The sequence below is a fragment of the Petromyzon marinus genome, chromosome 20, assembly GCF_048934315.1.
Source record: "Petromyzon marinus isolate PM22_M1 ecotype Great Lakes invasive population chromosome 20, UKy_Petmar_22M1.pri1.0, whole genome shotgun sequence".
NCBI classification, from domain to species: domain Eukaryota; kingdom Metazoa; phylum Chordata; class Hyperoartia; order Petromyzontiformes; family Petromyzontidae; genus Petromyzon; species Petromyzon marinus.
In genome coordinates this window covers 9,880,229-9,901,894 of record NC_133686.1, presented here as the reverse complement: position 1 = coordinate 9,901,894, position 21,666 = coordinate 9,880,229, and the positions used below count along the sequence as shown (strand labels likewise).

Sequence of the window (21,666 nt, the reverse complement as noted above, 5' to 3'; positions counted from 1 at the left end):
TGCCTCTCAGCTCCCCGGGTCCCACCTTTTATACTGTCCCTCACTGAGGGGTGGGGCTGGGAGGGACCACAGCATCCCCCACAGCCCCCCAGGGTGGTGGCCGTAGCGGACGTGGTTGTGGCCACCGCCCTACAACCGCGTGTCACCCTCCCGTAACACCTCTACATATGTATATTGACACTCTTTCGCACTGTACATTGCCAACCATGCTAATCGGAGATGCGGGGAAGGACAACAAACTAAACACAAAAAGCATGGATGACCGAAGAGCAAACTGTTACTAAATGGGATTTTAACCAAGAGCGTGAATGTACATTGCTTGCAACGGCATATTAATGCAAGCAGCAATGCAGTGAGACATTTGTAAATACTAGTACAATGCCCAAGTTACAAAGCCCAAGACAGTGCTAACATGTATCTCATGTCACTTGTTCAATATATACCTTTATGTAATTCAGGAAGAATTGACAAAGAAAACAATTCGTGAATCAGTCTACCACTACCCCATAAGATTATCTTGACTAGTATCTTACGAATGCAAATCATGCAAACCATATGCCAATCGCACCAAATTAATTTTATTGTTTCCAGCGATATAAAATGTCACTCCATAAATGTATAGCAGACAAAGAGCAAATCTAAAAGATTCTTCCCAGGCTCCGATATCATACCTTGATAAGCCATTCTATTAGACTTTTAAAATATCGAATTAAATTGGAAAATTGGGGCGTGATGTGGGCATTACGTTTAACGTTTTAGGTAGAGTCCCCAAAGGGCCGCAAATGTCAACTAAAAGTCAAACCAGTTGGTCCCCGCCGTATATTTGCCGACGCCAAGCCCATCTGGCAAGCGGCCCACACAACGGCACTGCGGATAATCCTCCCTCTCCTCCCCTGCATGCACATTTTGTGTTTCTTCTGCAAGGCCAATGAGTCGTCTGCTCGACTGCTTAGGCGTGTACCGCACAAAGCAATTCCTCAAATTGGAATGACTATCACAGCGCGGTGCCACATGTCTTGTAAAATCTTTCCCCTTCCCGTAGCGGTCGCCCTCCCGCCTATGCTAGCTCCACACCTTCTGGAGGCTGAGTTACGCAGCTGCTTAACCGCTGAGCATCGCCTGCCTCGGGAGTGTCAGTGAGGAGCCAGATGCTCACCCCTGCGATGGTGCCATTAGGCATTCTTCTTATGCTGTGTACAGCTGCTGCCAGTCAGGTCAGTGATGCAGCCATCCCGAGACGGTCCGCGCTCAGTTCGCGTGGCTTAAATCAAGCAAACCCACGGGACTTGGTAACCAGGCCAGTGAAAACCACAGTGCAGTGCATCAGACAGAGCAGCCAAAAGTTAGTTAAGTTGATTATTTTCTCCCAGATGTTTTACGACATTTTAATGTAGGGCTAATGTTCTTCTTGTATTGCTGTGCGGATGCTGTGCTTCAAGAAGGAAACACTATGCAGAGCTCCTCATTACAATGCCAAAAACAAGACAAACATATCAGCAAGGGCAGAGGCCACCTACCACCTCAGATTATGAATCCACACAGTCGGGAAGTAAAACTGCAGTGAGCCCATGCTCAGTGGCAATGTGCGCAATGCAGATGTTTACAGATTATTGGAGGGATTTTTGCTCCTCTAGCATTGGCGACATGCAGGCCTGGCATGCTGAGAGCCGCTCGTGTTTACACACAGTTGAGGGAGGAGCTGGCCTTCAGAACCTCGTTCTGGTGATTGTTGTGGTTAAGATGGTTTCATTTTTTTAAATCAAACACCACAGCAGTGTTTTGCTAATGCACAATATAAAACCCCTTCCTGAAGGCAGCCTCCCTTACAATATCCCCAAGATTCCTGAGAGGTAGTATCCCCAAACTCAACCCACAGGCCTTCTGAACTTTCTTTTATAAAATATAATTTCTTAAAATAATAAATAACATGACGTGGGTCAGAAGATGCAAGTGATGCAAGTGTGGAAGGAAATAGATCAAGAGGAAGGCAGAAGAGGAGGTGGGGCTATGTGGTGCGATCGGACATGGTGGCCCGAGGAGTGGAAAGAGAGATGGCGCAGAACAAGGGTGCGTCGAGAAGGCTGGCAAGGACAGTGGATCCCACATGAGTGGGACAAGCACGTGGAAGAAGAAGATACACTAAACAGTGACAACACACAATTTTAGCACATTTAATGAGACAAGGCACTGGCAGAAAGGTGTAACTGCAAGCTGTAAATTACCCGGAGTGCTTGTTTAAGACCGTCATTTGTTACATTATCAATTCATATATTTGCAAAGGGCTGCTTTAAGTTATCAGGGAACACATTCCTGCGGAGGGAGCTGGTAGGAACGTTGGATTGCTCGGTCAATGGCCAGGGTCAACGGCGGCACCACGTGGTGTGTTCCGCAAATATGCCCGACTGTGAGGGCGGGCACAAGCCGGCGTGAAGGGTGGGGACCGAGTGGGGACCTGGGATGGTGGAGAGAGAAAAAAAGCTGTTCCTCAAAAAAAAAGAGTACAATACCCACGAATTGGCGGCTTATAATGTAGAGATTGAGAGCAGACGCATACTCCAAACGCATGTTGTTGATTCTCCACGTGGAGGGGAAAATGTCGTGAAGATGGCCGGACGGTGGTTGGTGGCCACCCACCCCCTCGTGTGTGCCGTGACCGCCTTCACAAGCCGGCGTGAGTAGGTTAAACGTTGAGTTTTATAAGGGCACCACGGGGTGACCAGCCCCTCCCCACCCAGCCCCACCCCTCCCACCCCCCACCCGCCCCACCCAGCCCCTCCCCACCCAGCCCCTCCCCACCCAGCCCCTCCCTCCCCACCCAACCCCTCTCCACCCAGCCCTACCCCACCCATTTCTGGATGCACGACGGACGGACACAATAATCCCCTGTGGGCTGCTGGTGTAACCAGGAGGTTCCTACACAGTATAAACAATGTCTTGACAATGCCAGAAAACGAGCATGCGAATGCATCGAATTGCATCCTTGAAGTCCTCTGGAATTGGAGGAGCGGCATTAATCTTGAACATTAAATAATTGTAAAACTTCCACTGCTGCTTAAAAGCAAGTGGGATGGGGCCACACTGCTGCATAAACCATTACCGTAATCCCCAACCATAGGAATTCACAAGGCACCGGAGCTGCTCAACTTATTCCTCGCTGGACAGAGTGCCCCCCCCCCCTTGCGATCCGCTGAAATGCCATGTCACGTCGTAATTGCCTACAAGTCTGGTGCTCCAAGAGAGACCCCGTGAGTACTCAAAAGCGGAAGTCTGTCCCTGCTTGATTGATCCAGCAGAATAACTTCCACAATCATATGGTGGGGGCCATCTATACAATAGGATAACCTTTGCCGACAAGGTGGTACTGGTCTAATCATACTATATACACATTTCAAGATGGTGTATATTAATTGTTTTTTGATTGAAATTGTTACGAGCAGTAAGCAAAAACAATCTAGTGACATTACAGAGGAATAAGGCAGTTGTGTAAGATGCCTGAATACAGTTTCCACCATCATCAAATGTGACTCCAAAGCGCAGTGCTTCAACTATAAAGACCAGGTGACGCACGCGTGTAACCCAGTTGTTGGTGTGGCAAGATTTGGTAGACCACAGAGATGTGCTTGAGACACCCAACCTTCTGGGCTATGAAGAATTTGCAGATGGCAGTACAGCAAGAAGGTTTCCAACAGAGCGCTCCTTTCAAATGTGAATGCACTGTGGTGACTTTCTCGTAATAAAAACAAAAACCCACAATATTCTTTGACTACAAAAGCCTCACTGCTGCATCTTAAGAATTCTTTAGAGGAGGGTCCCCTGCAATGGAATAATTCCTTGCCAAGGCCCCGCACTCGTGCGGAATCAGGAGCAGACGGAGAAGATTGGCATGGGTGCTGACATGTGATGTTGGAAAATGTACTCACGAGGGAGAGGATATCGCTTCAAGGTCCATATGAATCATTCAGGATCCTACTTGCTGCACTATTACTGATAGGCCACCGAGCACGTTGGAAAATTTCACATACACAACGATTTCTGTGCGATACATCAACTCCAGCCTTTCCAAAGTGCGCCACGGTGGCGAGATGTTAACTACCCCGTCTGGTATATAGGCCATGGGTTCGATCCCGACCCTGATTGCCCGCTGCATATTTGGAGTTTGCGTATTCTCTTCCTGTGGTCACGCGGATTTTTCTCCGGTTTTTCCCCTCCACATTTAAAAACTTGCGTTTTAAAGTATTTGGCTGCAATACATATCCACACGATAAGCCACGTCACTGAGCTGTCATTTGTGGCCAGGTCGCATCTGAAAAAGAGGCTATACAGCTCAGTGGGCTTTACCTCGCAAAAGAAAAATAGCTTAGTTTGTCGTTTAAATTTCCGCCACCGCCGTTCATTCGCAAGGTGCTGACCTGGGCATCGCGGGTGTACATCTCATACTGCTGGATCATCTGGCGGCTCGCCACGCTGCCGTGAAACACCACGGCGTTCATGTCGGTCCACGTGCGGAACTCGCGCTCCCAGTTGGCGATGGTGGACAGTGGCGCGATGACAAGGAAGGGACCGTGCACGCCCGCCAGCGCCACGTCCTGCAGGAACGCGATCGACTGGATTGTCTTGCCCAGTCCCATCTCGTCCGCCAGGATGCAGTTTTGTCTGTGGGCGGCAAAGCGGAAATGAGCAATGAGCAAACGAAGAAAACGAAGCAAATAAATGTGGGAGAGGACAATGGCCATTAGTTCTTTCGCTCAACCCACTTTTCTTGCGACTACAGTATTCACGGACTTACTATTCGCAATTTTGGCTATCTGCGAATAGCATCTAGAACTGTACACGACTGCATCGAGAAAAAGAGATGAGATTAAGTGATGAGAATGTGATGCGAGAAAGTGATGAGATAAAGTGATGAGAAAGCAATGAGATAAAGAAATTAGATCAAGTGATGTGTTATTATGAAAATGTTCATGTATTTAATAGCTAATTTATGTATTTATTTAAGGTAATTATAAAAAAAATGCTTTTCGTGGGCCAATATCATTATACGCAAAATTTGGTATTCCCGAGCATCTCCGGAACGTATCCCTCGTGTATAACGATGGAATACTGTACACCAAGACACCTGCTTTGGGGCTCCAGTAATAGAATATTTGTGTCGTTTCAAATTGTAAGTTGAAATATAAAGAGGAGCGAGTTGACATCCGCTGTATGAAATTCATCAGCTGCATATATCTTGGTCAAGATCAAGATGAAGATGCCATCCCGGGCAATGGCGTTGATGCACCACCCCACCTCACCCATCGCTTCCTTCTATCTGGCAGAGTTCACAGCTTTTGCACACTCAAACCTGTCAACCCCTTATCAGTGCCGACCTTATTACAGACCAATTCAGACCTTATTGGTTACCCCATGCCCTTATAAATCTAAACGGTCATCCTACGAAGTCCTATCACAACGAAGAAACACAAAGACAAAAAAATAGTTTTTGCCCATAATGAAACAGCTGTACGTCGTATGGACCTGAAAACTCAATTTCCTTGCAAGAATATGGGTAAACTGTATGGGTTCACAGGTATGCACACTTGACAACTGACCACAAAGGTCTGCCACTACAGTCGCATCATGATTAACGTCACTTGACGTTAGGTCTTCTCAAGAACTGCCTCTGCAGGTGCCCACTCTGGTGACTGTCTCAGTACCGCGCTCCTCCATTCTGCACACGCGCCCCACACATCGCAACCTACGTCTGTCGATATTCTTTGGGTCTTTCGGTAAAGTCACGTAGATAGGTTCAAAGAAAATAACAAAAATCTACGACGTTTCGATCGCAACGCAAATGGTTGTTGAGTTCCGAACACAAGCGGAGATGAACAGAAGGTAAGTTCAACTGGATGTGGCCAGCGCTAAACCCTGCGAGCAACGTGTCCCATTCGTAACAATTTAAATGACATCATTAACCTGCCAGTATTCTCTAATCCACGTGTTCCTCTTTCTGTCTCTCAGATACTGTCGATCCTCCGGATCCTCTGGATCGACAGGAGGTGTTTCGGGCACGTGGTAAGGATGCCTACTGATAGAGTCCCCCTGGAATTCTACCAGGCACGTCCGAATGGGCAAAGACCCCGGGGCCGGCCGAGGACACGCTGGCGAAACTATGTCACTCTGCTGGCCTGGAAATGCCTGGCAATTCCCCCGGGAAGAGCTAGAGTCTGTCACCAGGGAAAGGGAGATCTGGACTGCCCTACTCAACATGCTGCCGCCGCCGAGAAATTTACGAACAACTAATTCTCTAACAAAAATTATCAGTGAATTGTGTTTACTTCCCTTTCATGATTACGTACTATTTAGGTTTAAAAAATGTATCACACACTTTACATGTTGTGACGAGTTCCTATTTACCACAGGATTATACTGCTCACATGCATTTGTGAATGCAACTGTGTCTTAACATCACAGATCACACCTCAACTATTTGCAAGAAATAATTGTTTTCCTATTATCTGCCAAGGACGCACGTCCCATGAGAGCAAACATGAATATTGCATATTACTATTATCATTGACTTTGGATGCAATAAGCTCGACTAGAAAATGTCTCACCACCGATCACATTACATGCATAATACAGATCTGCCTGCTCAGTTAAACGCTGAGAGGTTTTAACGCAACAGACCAAAGTGCTCTAATTCCAAGCCTCTCGTTTAATGCAGCAGTCATGTAACACATGAGCAAAAAGGTCAGTTGGTCCATTCTATCATTTCCCACCTCAAGCGGGGACGGAGAGAACCACAGGTAAGAAGCGATATCTGACAAAGCTCTTGCTACAGATTCGCGTGTACGAAACCGAAACCACTCAGCCAAGGCACGATCGACCAAGGCACACTGGCCAGCAGTGGCCAAAATTTAAAATCGCAGATGTCAAGCTGGGCCATCAACTGGAATGAGCCCAAAACCACCCCACCTCTCTCTCCGGGTGGGTGCTTAGGGACAAAGGTACATGGGGAAATGTGCTGTATCGGGGCTGTAATTGTCCACACGGTCGACCAGCTGAGGCACTACGTCTCAACGTAGGCAAAGGCCACGGACTGTTTGATACACATTCTTAGTTCTTTCGGTAAAGTAACGTAGAAGGGAAACAATAAAATAATACACGTCAAGTAGAGAGGTGGTTGAGGCGGCGAGCTTAGGGAAATTTACGGCAAGTGAAAGGATTACCACGCCACTGCTGACCATCCATTCCGTGAGAGCAAGGGATGAAAATGCTGCTGAGAATGAAACAGTCTCGCCGCACGACTCCAATTGATATCTTAAGGCTCAAAGTGTTTTCGAGCCATTGCGTTTGATAAGGTAGTGGAGCTCCAACGCCTTAACCCTGCAGAGGTCCCAATGAGGCAGAATGAAATTTTAAACAGCTCGTCACTTAGCCTTTCCCCCAGCTGACGGCGACTCGGGGAACGCATTTCAGCGAAATGTTCAGGGGATAGACAGCCTGTACAGGCGAAATAATCGATTCTTTAACGAGCACCAATTTAACATGCCACCCACCGCCTTGAGCAGCCAAGCAAATGGAAGAGTTCTTGCTTGCTGAATGGTTAACAGCTGCCGGCTCCGCTCGTGACAATAGCGATGTCTAGCGCCTCAAAGGGACACGGTCAACCCAAAGGCAACACACACATCGCACATCACACGGCACAAACTGGCTCCCTCCTGGGCTTCACAGCAATCGCCGACAGATCCCTCAAGACGTGGCCATCTCTCATCCATCACATCACATGCCTGAAAATCGCTTGTCGTGAGATGTAAACTGTACCCTCCCTCTCTCTCCCTCCCCTCCACCCCCCCCCCCAACCAGTCTCGTTGGAGAACGTGCTGCACTTCACGTGATACTCTGACAAAGGCAGCTTCAACAATTGTTTCATTTTTTAACGAAAATTGTAAACCTGCTGTGACTGCACGCCAGTGGGTGTCAGTGATTTGTTCGTTTTGTTTCCCCCCCCTATTAAGAGATTAGGGCCACTATTATCAACTGAGATATACAGCACTCACAAGGCAGGAAAAATTAAGGACCCCCTCCACATCGGAGCACAGCAGCACGTTGAAAAGATTTGGTAGTTTTTGGTCGCACCTTTGCACAACACCAAAGTGGTGCATAAATATCAAAGTGGCCACAGGAATACTGATTTGGTATTCCTGACAGTTATGAGCTCTTGCATTTCTGCAAACTGTGAGAGTTGTGCAAGTTGCAAAAGTAGATAATTATTTTTTTGCCCACTGTTTTCTAAATTGCATGTTTCTTTTATTGTTTCATATGACACTTCCCATTCCTTATGCCATGAAATTTCCGAGCATATTTGTGAAGCGGAGATACCGTAGTGTATAAGTGTATCACATCCATCTTCTTGGTTCTTTCGGTAAAGTCACGTAGAATGGAAATACAAATAATACAAATAAAACATAATAAAATAAAATGAATGGTGAGAATTTTATTTCAATTTATTATGTTTAATTTGTATTATTTTATTTTCATTCTACGTGACTTTACCGAAAGAACCAAGAAGATGAATCCCTGCAGTCACGAAAGCTTTAAATCGAAATCTATCACATCCACACTGATGACACAACATGCCATGGTGTCTAAAAACAATTTCCACATTATCAATTAGGGTCAACTGTATTACTCTCCTAATGCGTGACCCCAGGCCTACCTTGTGAAAGAAACGATCGGTGGACTCCCACCTGGTTCTAAATTGAGTCCATTGACCGTGTTACTGTTGTCAGCAACTGAACTAACTTCTAGTCTATTTTCAGAACCGACCACCACCTACAGACCGTGACCCAATAGGAATTCTCGGTTTCACCACCACCGCCTTCATCATCATTTTGGCCATTATGATTTTCATAATGGGCAATGCGAAAAGCAGACTACTTGAATGAAGAGAAAACACATCTGAAAACTATAAGCCATTCTGTCTCAAATCCAAACAGAATGGTTCCTCATGTCGGCGCTCTCTTTTTTTTAACGCTGATTTTCTCTGGCAGGAAAAAAGGGAGCACACCCACCTGTTGTACCAGTTGAACAGCAGCCAGTTTACTCCCTCCAGCTGGTACTCCCTGAGCTGGTTTCCGTTCTTGTACTCCCGCGAGTCCTCCAGTTTCTTCCAAGCTTTTGGCGGCGGCCGTTCCTGCCGTTACCAGACACGTGGCGCACAGATCAGTAACCCCTCTCACGTCCGTCAAGGAGAAACCCAAGAGTGCGCGAATGGGGGTTTCAGATTGCCATCACCACTCCTCCCGTCTTAAACACATGGTATGGTTTTAACCTGGCTAAAACCGAAATCCTGCAGACTTTGATTGCTTGCAAATCGCAACTGCATCCTGCGCGTAAGCACCGGAGGTAACGCGGAGGTAGGCGCTTCAAACAGGATCAAGGGAAGAGTTTCGGGAGCATTGGAAAATGCTCCAGCAGATTATTGGCTGGCACGTCGACAGGAGCTGTTGGCTGCCTGAGCAGTTTCAACACTTGAGTGCTACCCGTGTGGGCTTGTCCAACCCCACTCTGACACTGCGTTTTTTCCAGCGCCAAAAAAAATCGGCCAAAAGCGATATGGCCGCTTTCAATCGGGTTGCTTGGAAAGCCACTCTCATAGCGTGGCTTAGTCCCTGCTAAAAAATATACCACTGGAGGATTCTCAAGATTTTGGAAAAAAAAGGAGTACATACAAAGCAAACCTTTTGATGCAAAGATTAAGTTAACGTAGATATTTGTTTTAGGGTATTCATGCCACAAAATGCTTGAAACTGCAGTGAGGACCATTTTTGTAAGCACATGTTAATACAATGCAAATTCCCAAGCCATGTGAAAACACTAATCCAAAACAAAGTTGGGAATAAGAGAACAATAAATAAGGTTGTGGCCATATTGAAGATGCCTTCAAAAGTAAAGTCAAATGTAGTACAACAAGTGGAGCTTTCTGGTTTGCAGCAATTGAGATCATATCTCGAATGTGCATCCGCTTGGGATTGAGAAAACTTGACAGAGCAGTTTTAAAAGAAACGGCAGCTTTGAGAGCAGGCAAGCCTATTAATTTTGAGAGACTGAAATGGAAGAACAAACCTACCCACAATAGGACCTCACGGAAAAATGATTGAATAAATGTTACGTTGACAGCATTGCATGTTAGTTCAAATGCTTTGGATTGGATAAAAAAAAATACTGTCATGGAACAAAAAAACCCACAATACCCAGGTGTCTAACAATACAATGAAAAAAATGTATTTAATCTAGAATACAGTAGATGAAATACCCCAAGCTCAGCTTCTTCTGAGAGACGGAAAGTTAGTGTGAGAGAAAGCACCGAGATGGAAATTAAGGTGCCAGTCACTTTCGCGAGATCAACGCGTGCTATGTGGGCATCACTACTATTATTATTATTACCACTGAACGTGGTAGGGTCACTGCATAGGAAAAGCTGTTGCTGGATAGCTGTTTTAACCAGAGGCTATTTAAAAGGAGAAGGGTTAATTCTTTGATATTTGCATTGCATGTGTTCTGTTCGCCTTTCTGGCGTTCTCGGGTCTGACACCGATGGTGAAACGAGGCCATAAAGAAGGCTGTCGCTGGTGCAGGCCAAACAGATCAAAGAAAATGCATATATCATCATCAGAGCATGTTCGTTTGTATGTTTTGCCACAGGTTTGTGTGGTTAAAGAAGACTTGATTGCTTACAAGAGGTGTGTCTATTCGGTGTTTGCACATCTTAACACATCCTGTGTTAGTGCCAGAAAGGCATTTTCTTATTTTTATACTGGCAAAAAAAGGTCCCATAGATAATGAAATCGCCCACGTGTTTCAAGATGTGAATCTCGCCGGTGTATTTCTACGTACGAAGGGTAAACGCACCGCGCGTTTGCAGACGTGCTTGCGAGCTCGGAGGGCTTCGAACTCGTCAATGCGCGTCTGGTCAATGTCCTCCTTGAGTTCCCACGTGCTGTCCTCGTAGGGCAGGGAGCACCACTTCACCAGATAGTACGTGACGGGCTGTGGCATGGACACACACATACACACACACGGATAGACGACCACTTTACAAGAGACTGCACAAACAAACAAAACAACTTGATACTCCACGATGCAAAACGTATTTAATAATTCACACCGTCCTTTCTCTTGTGATTCGAGATCACGATTTGCATAAATAATCAACTGGGGTTTGTTGTTGTTACATTTGAGTCGTCAAGTATGTATTGCCCATCTTGTCTCATTTCCTGTGTCTTGTTTATTCCATTGTATGTTGAACTTCTTGTTCAATCGGAGGTGCGGGGGAAGGACAACAACATTGGCCTAAAGTTTGTGTTTAGAATGTATTGGCATAAACTGTAAATAAGTACATTATTAAACACGTGTTTTGGTGAATCCATTTGTGAATGTGAAAATTTAATTTGTATTGATGAATCAATGAGTCATTATATGTCCACTGTAAACAAACCCAAGATGAGTTGCCAAATCAGGCATGGGAGTACGTACGTTGAACTTCTTTCGCACTGTATGTAACCAACCGTGCTAATCGGAGGTATGGGAGAAGAACAATGGACTAAACAAAAAAGAAGTTCTAAAGAAATTAGTTTTCGATTGGACACCAAGGAGAGAAAGGTCTCAAGTCAGATGATGGTGATAAAAGGAATGATTGTATGGGCAGGCCATGGAGGTCAAGTGTCAACTGTGAATCATAAAAAGAAAGCAATTATGTTGTTTAGTGGCATCAACAATAATGGCCGTGATGACCTCTTGATCTTAATAGGATTTTGTCTTGACTGTGTGTATACCATACTGTGTCTTGAGATGTAGTTGCTGAGAGACAAGAAATATCAGAATCAGAAGGTTTATTAATCCTGGAGAAATCCGATGAGCAATGAAGCTCTTTAAACAGATGTCCAGTAGGGGCGGGTCATGTTATCCTAGCCATTATAAGGTAATGCAATATGTACAACTTTGCGTGGAGGTGTGTAGTGGTTGAACTTGAAATTCGTTGCGCTGGAGTGAACACAACTTAGCTGTGTTCACTCCAGCGCTGTCCTCGAGACAGTCTGGTCCCTTCACCTGATGAAGGCCACTTGTGTTGTGGCCTAAACGTCGTGAATTTTTTATTTTTTGTTGTTTTATACTTTTACGTGACTTTACCGAATAGAACCAAAGAGTTTCGTTCGCACCGTACGTAGCCAACCATTTTAATCGGTGGTGGTAAGTCCGATGGTGGGAAAGTGGTTAATAACATAGGAGCATGGAAGAGCCACCAATTGTTCACGGCTACCAACGGAGATGAGCACCACTCAACACTCATTTGAGCATGGCGATACTTTTAGACTTTAAAAAAAAATGTAAATACAACAAATACCCCTTGTTCAGCTTAGGTGAAGCACTGTTAATGACCACCAATTAACAGGAAGATTTGCATGCAATTGAAAGGTTCAATCACCATCATCACTATCATATTTTTGTCCCCAGTGATTATACTGACACACAAGGTATTCATTTTAGGATAAGTAGCCCAGGAGAGACTCAAGGCAAGTTCAGATACCAATTGCCCAATGCTGTTCATGACTATTTATACAGCCCAAATCTCTGGGTCAGACACTGTTCATGAGCCAGCACGACACCTGGCTGTAATTACGTTTCGTGCACTGATGTTCATCGCTTTATAGCAGGCAATCGTCTTAGGCCAAGTCAAACAACGGTAGGTCGAGAAAAAGGTTCAGAAAACAATTGCCAATTAGGCGTGTGGCCCAGAATTGAATCTGCATCACTCGGATGGCAACACCGTGAGCTAAAACACAACATCATTACTCCTAGCCCGCTTACAACACAGAATTGGCTCACATGACCATCCAAGAACACAATACCAAGGTCGCGTGGCGTGGCCATGTCGAAGCGGTGAATCTGCAGGTATGAGGTGGATACAATCACAGTTCACGCATACTTCAGGCAAGGGAAAAAGCGCTGGTATGATTTGTTGCCTGGCAAGGTTGTCGGCAGTGGGCGACACTTCATCTCACAACAGAGGCACGGGTGAATGCGGGAGCGATGACACTGCCGCCTGAGCCTCCGAGGGAAAACGGAGCAGCACTTGTCAAACAAAGCTTCAAGAGGACACGCACAAGTGCAGAGCCGTGCGACTAAAACAATGACACACCTGTACCCAACACGGGACTCCAGAAAGCAAGCGAAAACTATTCAAGGGGAAAAAATAAAAACGTAAAATTCGAACTCAAAAGTCAAACCAACGTGTTTGCCTGCTCAAACGAGCAAAGGGGAGGAGTTTACCTCCTTCTATAGCCCTGCGCTAGTGCTGGAAATTCTACATTTCCATGGTGGGAGCAAGTGTCCCCGTCTTCTTATTTCGTATGGCTGATGTAGATGCAAGAGCAACAACTACAATTTCACATTCAGGTGGTCAAGGGAGATAACCGCGTCAGTAGCGGAGCGTATCGCTGTGATTTCTCCTCCGTATTTGTGGATCGGGCATTGTGTCGTTATACGTTGTACGGTCTGTTCTGGATGACCACAGTTGCACAATGGAGAGTTTTTAATTTCCATTTGTGCATCAGGTATCCGCATCTGCCATGGTTTGTGCGGATGCGGTTTAGGGGTGGCCAGTGTCCCCAAAGGACAACTGTTGATTTTCCACAAAGTATGGCTATTTATTTTTTCAGTCCCTGATGGCGTGAGTTGACTCCCAATTGGGCTTTGAACCTAACGTCGTACGGATTGTGAAAGAATTTAACTCGGGATGAGAATACACAAAGTGTGAATGTGTGAGCGGGGGCCCGAGCTGATCGCACCTCGCCCGTGTCTGGGTCACTGCAGTGGGACACGTCCAGTATTCGATCCACCTCCACGTAGTCAGGGTTGAACGCTTCCTCGTCCAACTGTGAACAGGAAGACGTCAGCATCAACAACGGTAAAAACGAATAACCTTCATGCCCGCTGTACAGCCGGATGCTGGGACGTTAGAGGAACGGGCAACTCATCAGAAGGCAGGAAAGCAACTGTACCGACATGCAGTTCATCAGACGGATAAATACGAGAGAGAGCCAGGCTACTCTTCCCCTTTTGCCTTTGGCAGGAGAGAACGAAGACAAGCAGAAAATAGGCTGAAACCGGAAGCCCTTTAAACTCCAGGATCGCATCGGGTGAAGCAATCCTGGCTACGGCGTTCAACACAAAAGACCGCACGCGCTCGAGTATCAGTTGGGTCCCTACGATCATCAATCAGAACCTTCAAGGGGCAGGACGGCAGGTGCATTTTGTACGTCGCGTCATCTTGCGCAGAAGCCAACACCTGCCTGTATATACAGCAGAGAGGGCGTGTCCTCGGGCCGTGCCTTCTCCCTTGGTCAATGCCCACAAGACTAGAGAGCACGTAAACTCAGGACCCTGTTTATTTTGTACAGCGAAACACGGAGCGCTTGGCGGCAGCTGCGTGCAAGAAACAGCCTGTCTTGTTTCTCAAGACGAGAGTGCGGTTCCATTCTGCTGTGAGTGGTCCTTGTGGTTTGTTTTAGATGTTGATCATAACCCGAGAACAATTCTACATCCGCTCATCAAAAAAAATGAATTGCAGCAAAGTGATGCAAACCTTTAGGAGATGTATTTTTTTTTAAGGGTCGTGCAAGCTTGCGTGTGTATTTCTGAACACACACTATGCTGGACTAGTCAGCTATTTAGTTAGGCCATAAAAATAGACGTTTGGATCATTGTGAAACTGCCATGCTTCGTGTGACGAGTTGGTTGTGTAATGCACTTCAAAATAAGGAAATTAATGAGCACGAATGTACACACATGTGTACTACTGGTGTGTGCTGCATGAAACATACCTGTGCAAATATGTTCATCTGAGCTCGCTTGATCCAGAAGCGTTTGATTTTCTGGTGAATGCGTTTGTCCCTCTCCAACTGCTGCATTGAGGCCCACTCACAGTGCAGGTAGGAGCTAAGGGAAGGTTCACATCACTTGCTCACATCAATCACCCGCAACCAAGACACCAGAGGAGAGTTTTTCTCCAAGCCAACTGCATTACACTGTCATATTGACGCTATCTGCAAACGTCAGGTAGCAAAGGGCACAGCGCACGCAAATTCCCAAAAACTAGCGGAGAAAGCTGTTATGCTTTTACAAGGAATCCCCAACTATTGTCATAACCTCAACAGATAAACCACACATGTGATGTCAAGACAGAAAAGTGAGGGTGTGCGTTTTATGATGCGAGCAAGCCACTTGGTTATTCTCTTTCAAAAGTGATGTCAAGTCCTGTTATCTCGATTTCTTCTGAAAGACTGCGATCGAACACTGTGAAATTAACTCAAAACGGCTCTTCCAATACACGTATCGTTTCATCTCGTACGAGTTATTTGTGCGAACTGAACATTTAAGACTCACTAATTTTTATACTTGACGTAGTACTCCTCCACATCAATCAGACCTTGCCCAGACACCACCTGAAAGAACACATGCTGAGAGTCAGCACACTGATGGGAGGTTTGCATTTACAAGACTTTATTGTTTCCCTTCAACGTGACTTTACCGAAAGAACTAAGAATATGAATTACTGCAGTCACGAAAGCTTTAAATCAAAAAGACTTCCCCACTTTGCCCTGTTCTACTCGCACACTTTTGCATCTAAAAGCACGGCACTTTAATGGCCTGAAGTGCTGCAGTTAAATATTCTTTTGCTTTTCCGCTGAAGAGATGTGCAAAGGGGGCATTGCTTATTCAGTATAACATGATTGATTGATTGTGATTCTAAAGCTCCTGATATATCGGCGCTGAATCTCACGTGTATTAATCAGTGTTTGTCAATTGTCGACAGTATTCCCTCGTTATTCGAGAGGGATACGTTCAGGAGATGCTCCTGAATAGCACATTTCGCGGAAACTGATATTTTTAATGAATTACCTTAAATAGATAACTAAGATTTTAAATACATGGGATTTATCACAATAACACAAAAAAATTGGTTATGATGAACATAAAGAAAAAAAATAAATAAATATTAAAGTATTAAATAATAGTTTATAAGTAAACTTATCTAAAATTATAATGCACATCATCACTTTATCTCATCACTTTCTTCTCTCCCTCTCTCTCCCGATGCAGTCCTGTCGAGTACCAGATGCGATTCGCGGACAGCCAAAATCAGGGATAGCGAAAATCGCAGACAGCTAGTTCGTAACGAGGGAATGCTGTAGTTTGTATATATTACATTCACGTGACACCCCCAGCCACAAGAGGCTGCTACGTTTACCACAAATAAAATAATACATGCTCGGATTGAATCGTGCTAATTTCAGGAACCGCCGGGAGGTGGAACAAATAAAAACACTCGTGGCACTCCATGACACATCAGGAAGTGTTAGTGCTAAATAATTTGCCAATTGCATCCGTGTTGACCGTATCATTGGTCTTATCAATCCTTACTCATTTAAACCTTTTATTGCACAAGCGACAATGACCAAGCGAGTACCTAACGGGCATTCATTCAATGACCGTCAGTTTTCTATAAAATTATTTAACTTAATCTGGTAAAGCACACTCAGCTATTACCTCTTTTTCAGAGGCAACCTGGTCACACATGATAGCTTATCAAAGGAGCATATACCATCATCATGTGGGATTTTATAGTAGCAGCCAAATTGTCTAAACGCATGTTTCTAAATGTGGAAGAGGGCAAAACCGGAGGACCTGGAGAAAAATCCACGCAACCACGGGGAGAGAGGACACTTGAATTCCAAATATACAGGCGTCAGGGTATAGTTCGAACCTACGACCTCCTCCGTATCAGGCGAGGGAGATAACATCTCCTCGCCACTGAGATGTTATTAGTTGGAATAAAAATTAGTTGTCAATGACAGTCGCCATATCAACGTTCATGCATTATAGTAAAAAAAGGAAAGTTACATGTAATTTTACTGTACAGTACGAATACGTATTTATTAATTGCTACAATAATTAATCAACCTATCCATTAGTACTGCGTTGATAACAATATGCAACAGTGATCACAATCGGCGGCAAAACTATACTCAAAATGTGCAATGGATGAACAGGAAGAGGAAAGGAGAGAGCGACAAGCATTGTGGTCTGCATCAAATCTTACTTCTTTCTTCACCATTTTCACTGCCAGAATCTTGTCCACAATGGCAGCATCCTCTTCGCTTGGGTTTTCCTGAACGAAGCCAAGACCGAGAGCCCTCAAATTACAAACGTGCACGTGGGCTAACTGCGTGGCAATGTATGTGGAATAAATACGCTCAGGAAAGTCATGTTCTACGCAGAGTGGTACCGACAGGTCCTGAAAATGTGATTACAATTGGCTGGATTCAACACATGATGCAACTGGGTCTAACCCTCAGTGGCAGGGTTAGACTCACTGTTAGGTGCAAAATTAGAATTTATATTTGTGCCCCAGGTTAGACTCCGTTAGGGATAGGGTCAGGGTTAGTCTCACTGTTAGGGCTAGGGTCAGGGTTAGACTCACTTTTAGGGCCAGGGTTAGACTCGCTACTTGTGCACCGATTAGACTCATTGTTATGGATAGGGTCAGGGTTAGACTCACTGTGAGTATGATTCTTAATGCACTAAGAATCTAAGCAAAATTAGGCAGTCACCATCGAGCACAACGCTGACATCAGGATACACACCAATAAACAAAAGGAATATTAGAAAGATGTCCCTTCTTGAATACTATAACTCGTTTATGATGACGGCTGTAAAAACTTGCGCTTACTTTTGGTTCCCGTTTTTTAGGGCAGTGTTCTATTTTTAAATCTCCAAACTCTGCTCTGCAGTTATAGAAATTGTATTTTTCTCTTTTAAAGATTTCTACTGCATCGGTCCCTTAGACACTGAAGCAAAACTGCCAGAGCTAGAATTCACGTGCAAAGACTGTATTGGGGCCAAGGGTTGCAAGTAAAATAATGCACTGTATTTGCACGGTGATTGATTTGCAGACACGCACTGCACGACACCCGGTGGGAATGACGTGCAAGGGAACCAACGTGGCGAGAGATTTCCCCCCTCACTTCCTCAACTTGTCGTTCTGTTAACATCAGGGGCGTCAGGCGCTCACACCTCCGATTAGCACGATGGCTACATACGGTGCGAAAGAAGTTCAACATACGTGCACACATACACCTCCATGTGCGCGCACACACAGCTGGTGCAATAGTACCGCGACACACGTATGCTTGTGCTCGTGTGATTGAAAAACAGCTTTATGACAGGATTTTTGTTGTTGTTATATTCCGTTAAGTGCCCTGGGATCCTCTACATGAAGAGTGCTATAAAATAATGAAAAAGAAACTGCTTTGTTGTATACTCTTTGGTTCTATTCGGTAAAGTCACGTAGGTAAAAAATAAAACAACAAAAATCACGACGTTTCGGCCACAACACAAGCGGCCTTCATCAGGTGAAGGGATCAGGCTGTCTCGAGGACAGCGCTGGAGTGAAACACAGCCACGCTCAGACCGCGGACCTTTAAGCTGTGTGCGAGGAAACAAGGCGCCTTGACAAAGGAATTAGCATAAAAATTAGCATTTGATTGGCCGACTTAGCATGATGAACGGTGTAGAGGTGGTGTACATGCGGGTGAACATGCCGGTTGGCGCGGGGGGGGGGGGGAAGGGGGAGTTTACCTATTGATGGTGTGAAAAGGGAATTTTTAAGAGCTGCGAAAGTTTGGGGTACCACTACTTGAAAAATATACTGTACCATTGAAAATTAAGATTCATGTTTGGTTCGATTTAGAACATCTTTCCAATGGTTAAAGGTCGCGGTCTGAGCGTGGCTGTGTTTCACTCCAGCGCTGTCCTCGAGACAGCCTGGTCCCTTCACCTGATGAAGGCCGCTTGTGTTGTGGCCGAAACGTCGTGATTATTGTTGTTTTATTTTTTACCTACGTGACTTTACCGAATAGAACCAAAGAGTATGGATCCTTGCAGTCACGAAAGCTTTAAATCTAGAATTGCTTTGTTGTATATTATATCACTTATAAAATAGAACTCAAAAAGCTTATCTTTAGAACTAGCACTCATTGCATGAATAGGACATGCTTTCACCATTTTGACCTGGTTAATGCCTTAAAATAATGTTCACCGTGAAAATTAAGCTGAAACCCCTGGAAAAAAAACCCCTACCTCGAGCTTCAGACAAGTTATTCAGAAACCTATCCAACATATTTCACCCAAAAGGTATCAACACTGTCCTTTTGGCAAGAGTCTCGCACAAACACACAGTGGTTCGATCTCTAACGTAACCCACCTAAACCCTGCATCCAGTTCGCTGCACTGCAGCTGCACGCTGTTGCCACCTCATGCAAAATCTCACACTCTCCTCCCCCGCCGCCGCTGCTAAAGACTTACCACAAAGAACTGAATGGCCTGCCCGTGGGTGGCGGTCGAGGCGGTGGTGCTGCTGGTGCTCTTGCTGCTGTTGCTGCTGCTCTTGGTAGTGGTGGTAGTGGTGGTGGAGGAGGTGGCCGCAGTCGGCAGGTGCGCCGGAGCGGGAGCTTTTGCGGGAACTCCTCCCGTCACGTCCACCTCTTCCTCGTCGCCGGAGATCTTCAGCTCCAGGTCCTCCGTGTAGCGCTTGCGCTTCACCTGCCTGTTGGAGCGCCGCTTCTTTGCGGCCGCCATCAGAGAACAGGAGCACGCGCACACACACACACACACACGAGGCGCCAAGCTGCCTGGCAAGTCCATAGTGTGAAGTGAGGAGTGGGAAAGTACATATGTATGTCGAACTTCTTTTGCACCGTACGGAGCCAACCGTGTTAATCGGGGATGTGGGAAAATGCTGTGTTGGATCGAAATCAAGAGCTGCTACCACAAGCCCCCTCTCTCCTCTGTATATCCCCTGGTGTTGGGCAGCATCCACCACATACTTTCCAAAGGGTTCACATGTTCAAAACCAACTGACCACAGAAGAAACCCCACAATTTGAAGGTTGCAAGCTTAAATCGTGAGTTAATTTAAATAAGCACCACTTTGTGGAAGTCACCGAAAGTTGTTCCACAGATAGATTGGTCCGTGCCATAGGAATCTGGAATTTCTACCATAGGCTCGTTGGGATCAAATGATATTAGACTGTTCCTGCTTAGGGATAATGACATTCAAACGTGACTAAATACGAGGCTGGGTAGACATGAGCGATGAAAAATAAACTCGGTGCAAGGAAACAGCTTCATCGCGCTGCACAAACCCCACAGGGGAAGGCCCTGTGTTCCCTGCCTCAGGACACTTTCATAATTGCAGGTTATTTTGAAACGGTGTCGAGATGCAAATGTATAATGGTCCACGATTTTACAAACAAATATAATTGGAAATGTGTTTCTTCGCCAAAGCAATCTTGCATCGTGTGACAGCATTGGGAGGGGGGAGGGGGGCGGAGCACGTCATTTAGTCTCGTTTCACGTGAACTACTGCACTTGGCGATTTTATCACAAATATTTGGTCGTTTAGGTATCTAGGACAGCCTTAGCTGAGTAACAAGGCTTCTTCAGGATTGCCCTCTTTGGGTTATATGGCCAATGTCAAGCGCATGCCTGTAATCCAGCAGGTTGAAGGCAAGGGTTGAGGAATCGTATAGAAATGTGTGATGGAAATAATTAGGCAGTACAGGAAGTAGGGGGGTGAACTCATCTGTGTGAACCTTTTGAGTGTTATCCAGTCATGTGCATGAGTTTAGGATGGTCTGCTCCGACATAAAAAACGTCTTTCAAAAAGTGTTCAAATATTCCAAGCGCAGTACACTCCTGAAAATGTCTTGAAAATTAGTGGATAAATAACTTATACGATTATTAAGTATTTGATAGTTACCAATTTTTATTCTAAAATCAATATTTTAGCATGTGGTATGAAACCAGTCTACCCAGAGAAAGACCTCTCATATGATCAGAAAACACGCCAAGACCAATACAGTAAATCAACATCCTACTTGCTGTACTAACACAGAGTGAACTATATTTGGTCCAAAGCCTCTAAGGTGCAGGATTACGGCATGCTGTTAATGACATCACTGTTTCAAATCAGGGTTATTTTTAGATGACAAAATAAACACCATTTAGAATTGCTGATTTAGGATAACCTATTCAATATGGATGTTGATAATGATGATAATTATGACGATGATGATGGAGACTAAGAACCAGGTAGCAAACCAAGACAAACATGGATCCTGGGCCACCCAGCTACAGAACAATATCGAAAAACTGCAGCCTCACGGCCAAAGCCCCAAACAAAAGCTCCACTTATGCAGCAGGGCGCTGTAGACGCATAAATCAATTTGTTTATCCACAGCGGCCACAGAAGGTACTCAGATCGGAGAGATGGGGCTCACGATTCCTAAACCCCCGCCCCCCCCCGACTGCAGCCGATGTGATGCATCGATCGAGTGTGGGTGAGGGAGCAGAGGTGGTTAACTAGGATGGTGTGGAGGGGGGCCCGGGCACGATGGGGGTGAGGGGCGCTTACCTGCATCAGGTCGTCGTCGTCTATTACTCCAGAAGCGCCCGCCTGCTCCGTGTCGGAATTTTCGGCCGACGTGTCTCTCTTCCGCTTGCCTTTCTTCTTGCTGCTCGGGGAGCACCCCTTCAGTTTCCTGCGCACAAAGCCACGGGGGGG

At 45.5% G+C, this 21,666-nt stretch overlaps 1 protein-coding gene across 14 annotated transcripts in view; it reads right to left on the bottom strand.

Annotated features, from left to right (window-relative positions):
• Positions 1-21,666, bottom strand: part of LOC116944118 (chromodomain-helicase-DNA-binding protein 9-like) — a 171,174-nt gene that overhangs the window by 68,039 nt on the left and 81,469 nt on the right. For 12 of the 14 annotated variants that reach the window (XM_076068299.1, XM_076068305.1, XM_076068309.1 and 9 more), the window contains 9 exons: positions 21,517-21,643; positions 19,408-19,665; positions 17,144-17,212; positions 15,427-15,485; positions 14,865-14,979; positions 13,830-13,916; positions 10,879-11,031; positions 9,054-9,175; positions 4,410-4,653 (listed from right to left, as the gene is read on the bottom strand). In XM_076068299.1, coding sequence (XP_075924414.1) covers positions 4,410-4,653; positions 9,054-9,175; positions 10,879-11,031; positions 13,830-13,916; positions 14,865-14,979; positions 15,427-15,485; positions 17,144-17,212; positions 19,408-19,665; positions 21,517-21,643 — 1,234 coding nt within the window. The remainder of the gene's footprint in view (positions 1-4,409; positions 4,654-9,053; positions 9,176-10,878; positions 11,032-13,829; positions 13,917-14,864; positions 14,980-15,426; positions 15,486-17,143; positions 17,213-19,407; positions 19,666-21,516; positions 21,644-21,666) is intronic. The other 2 variants (XM_076068302.1, XM_032957552.2) reach the window with 2 other exon arrangements.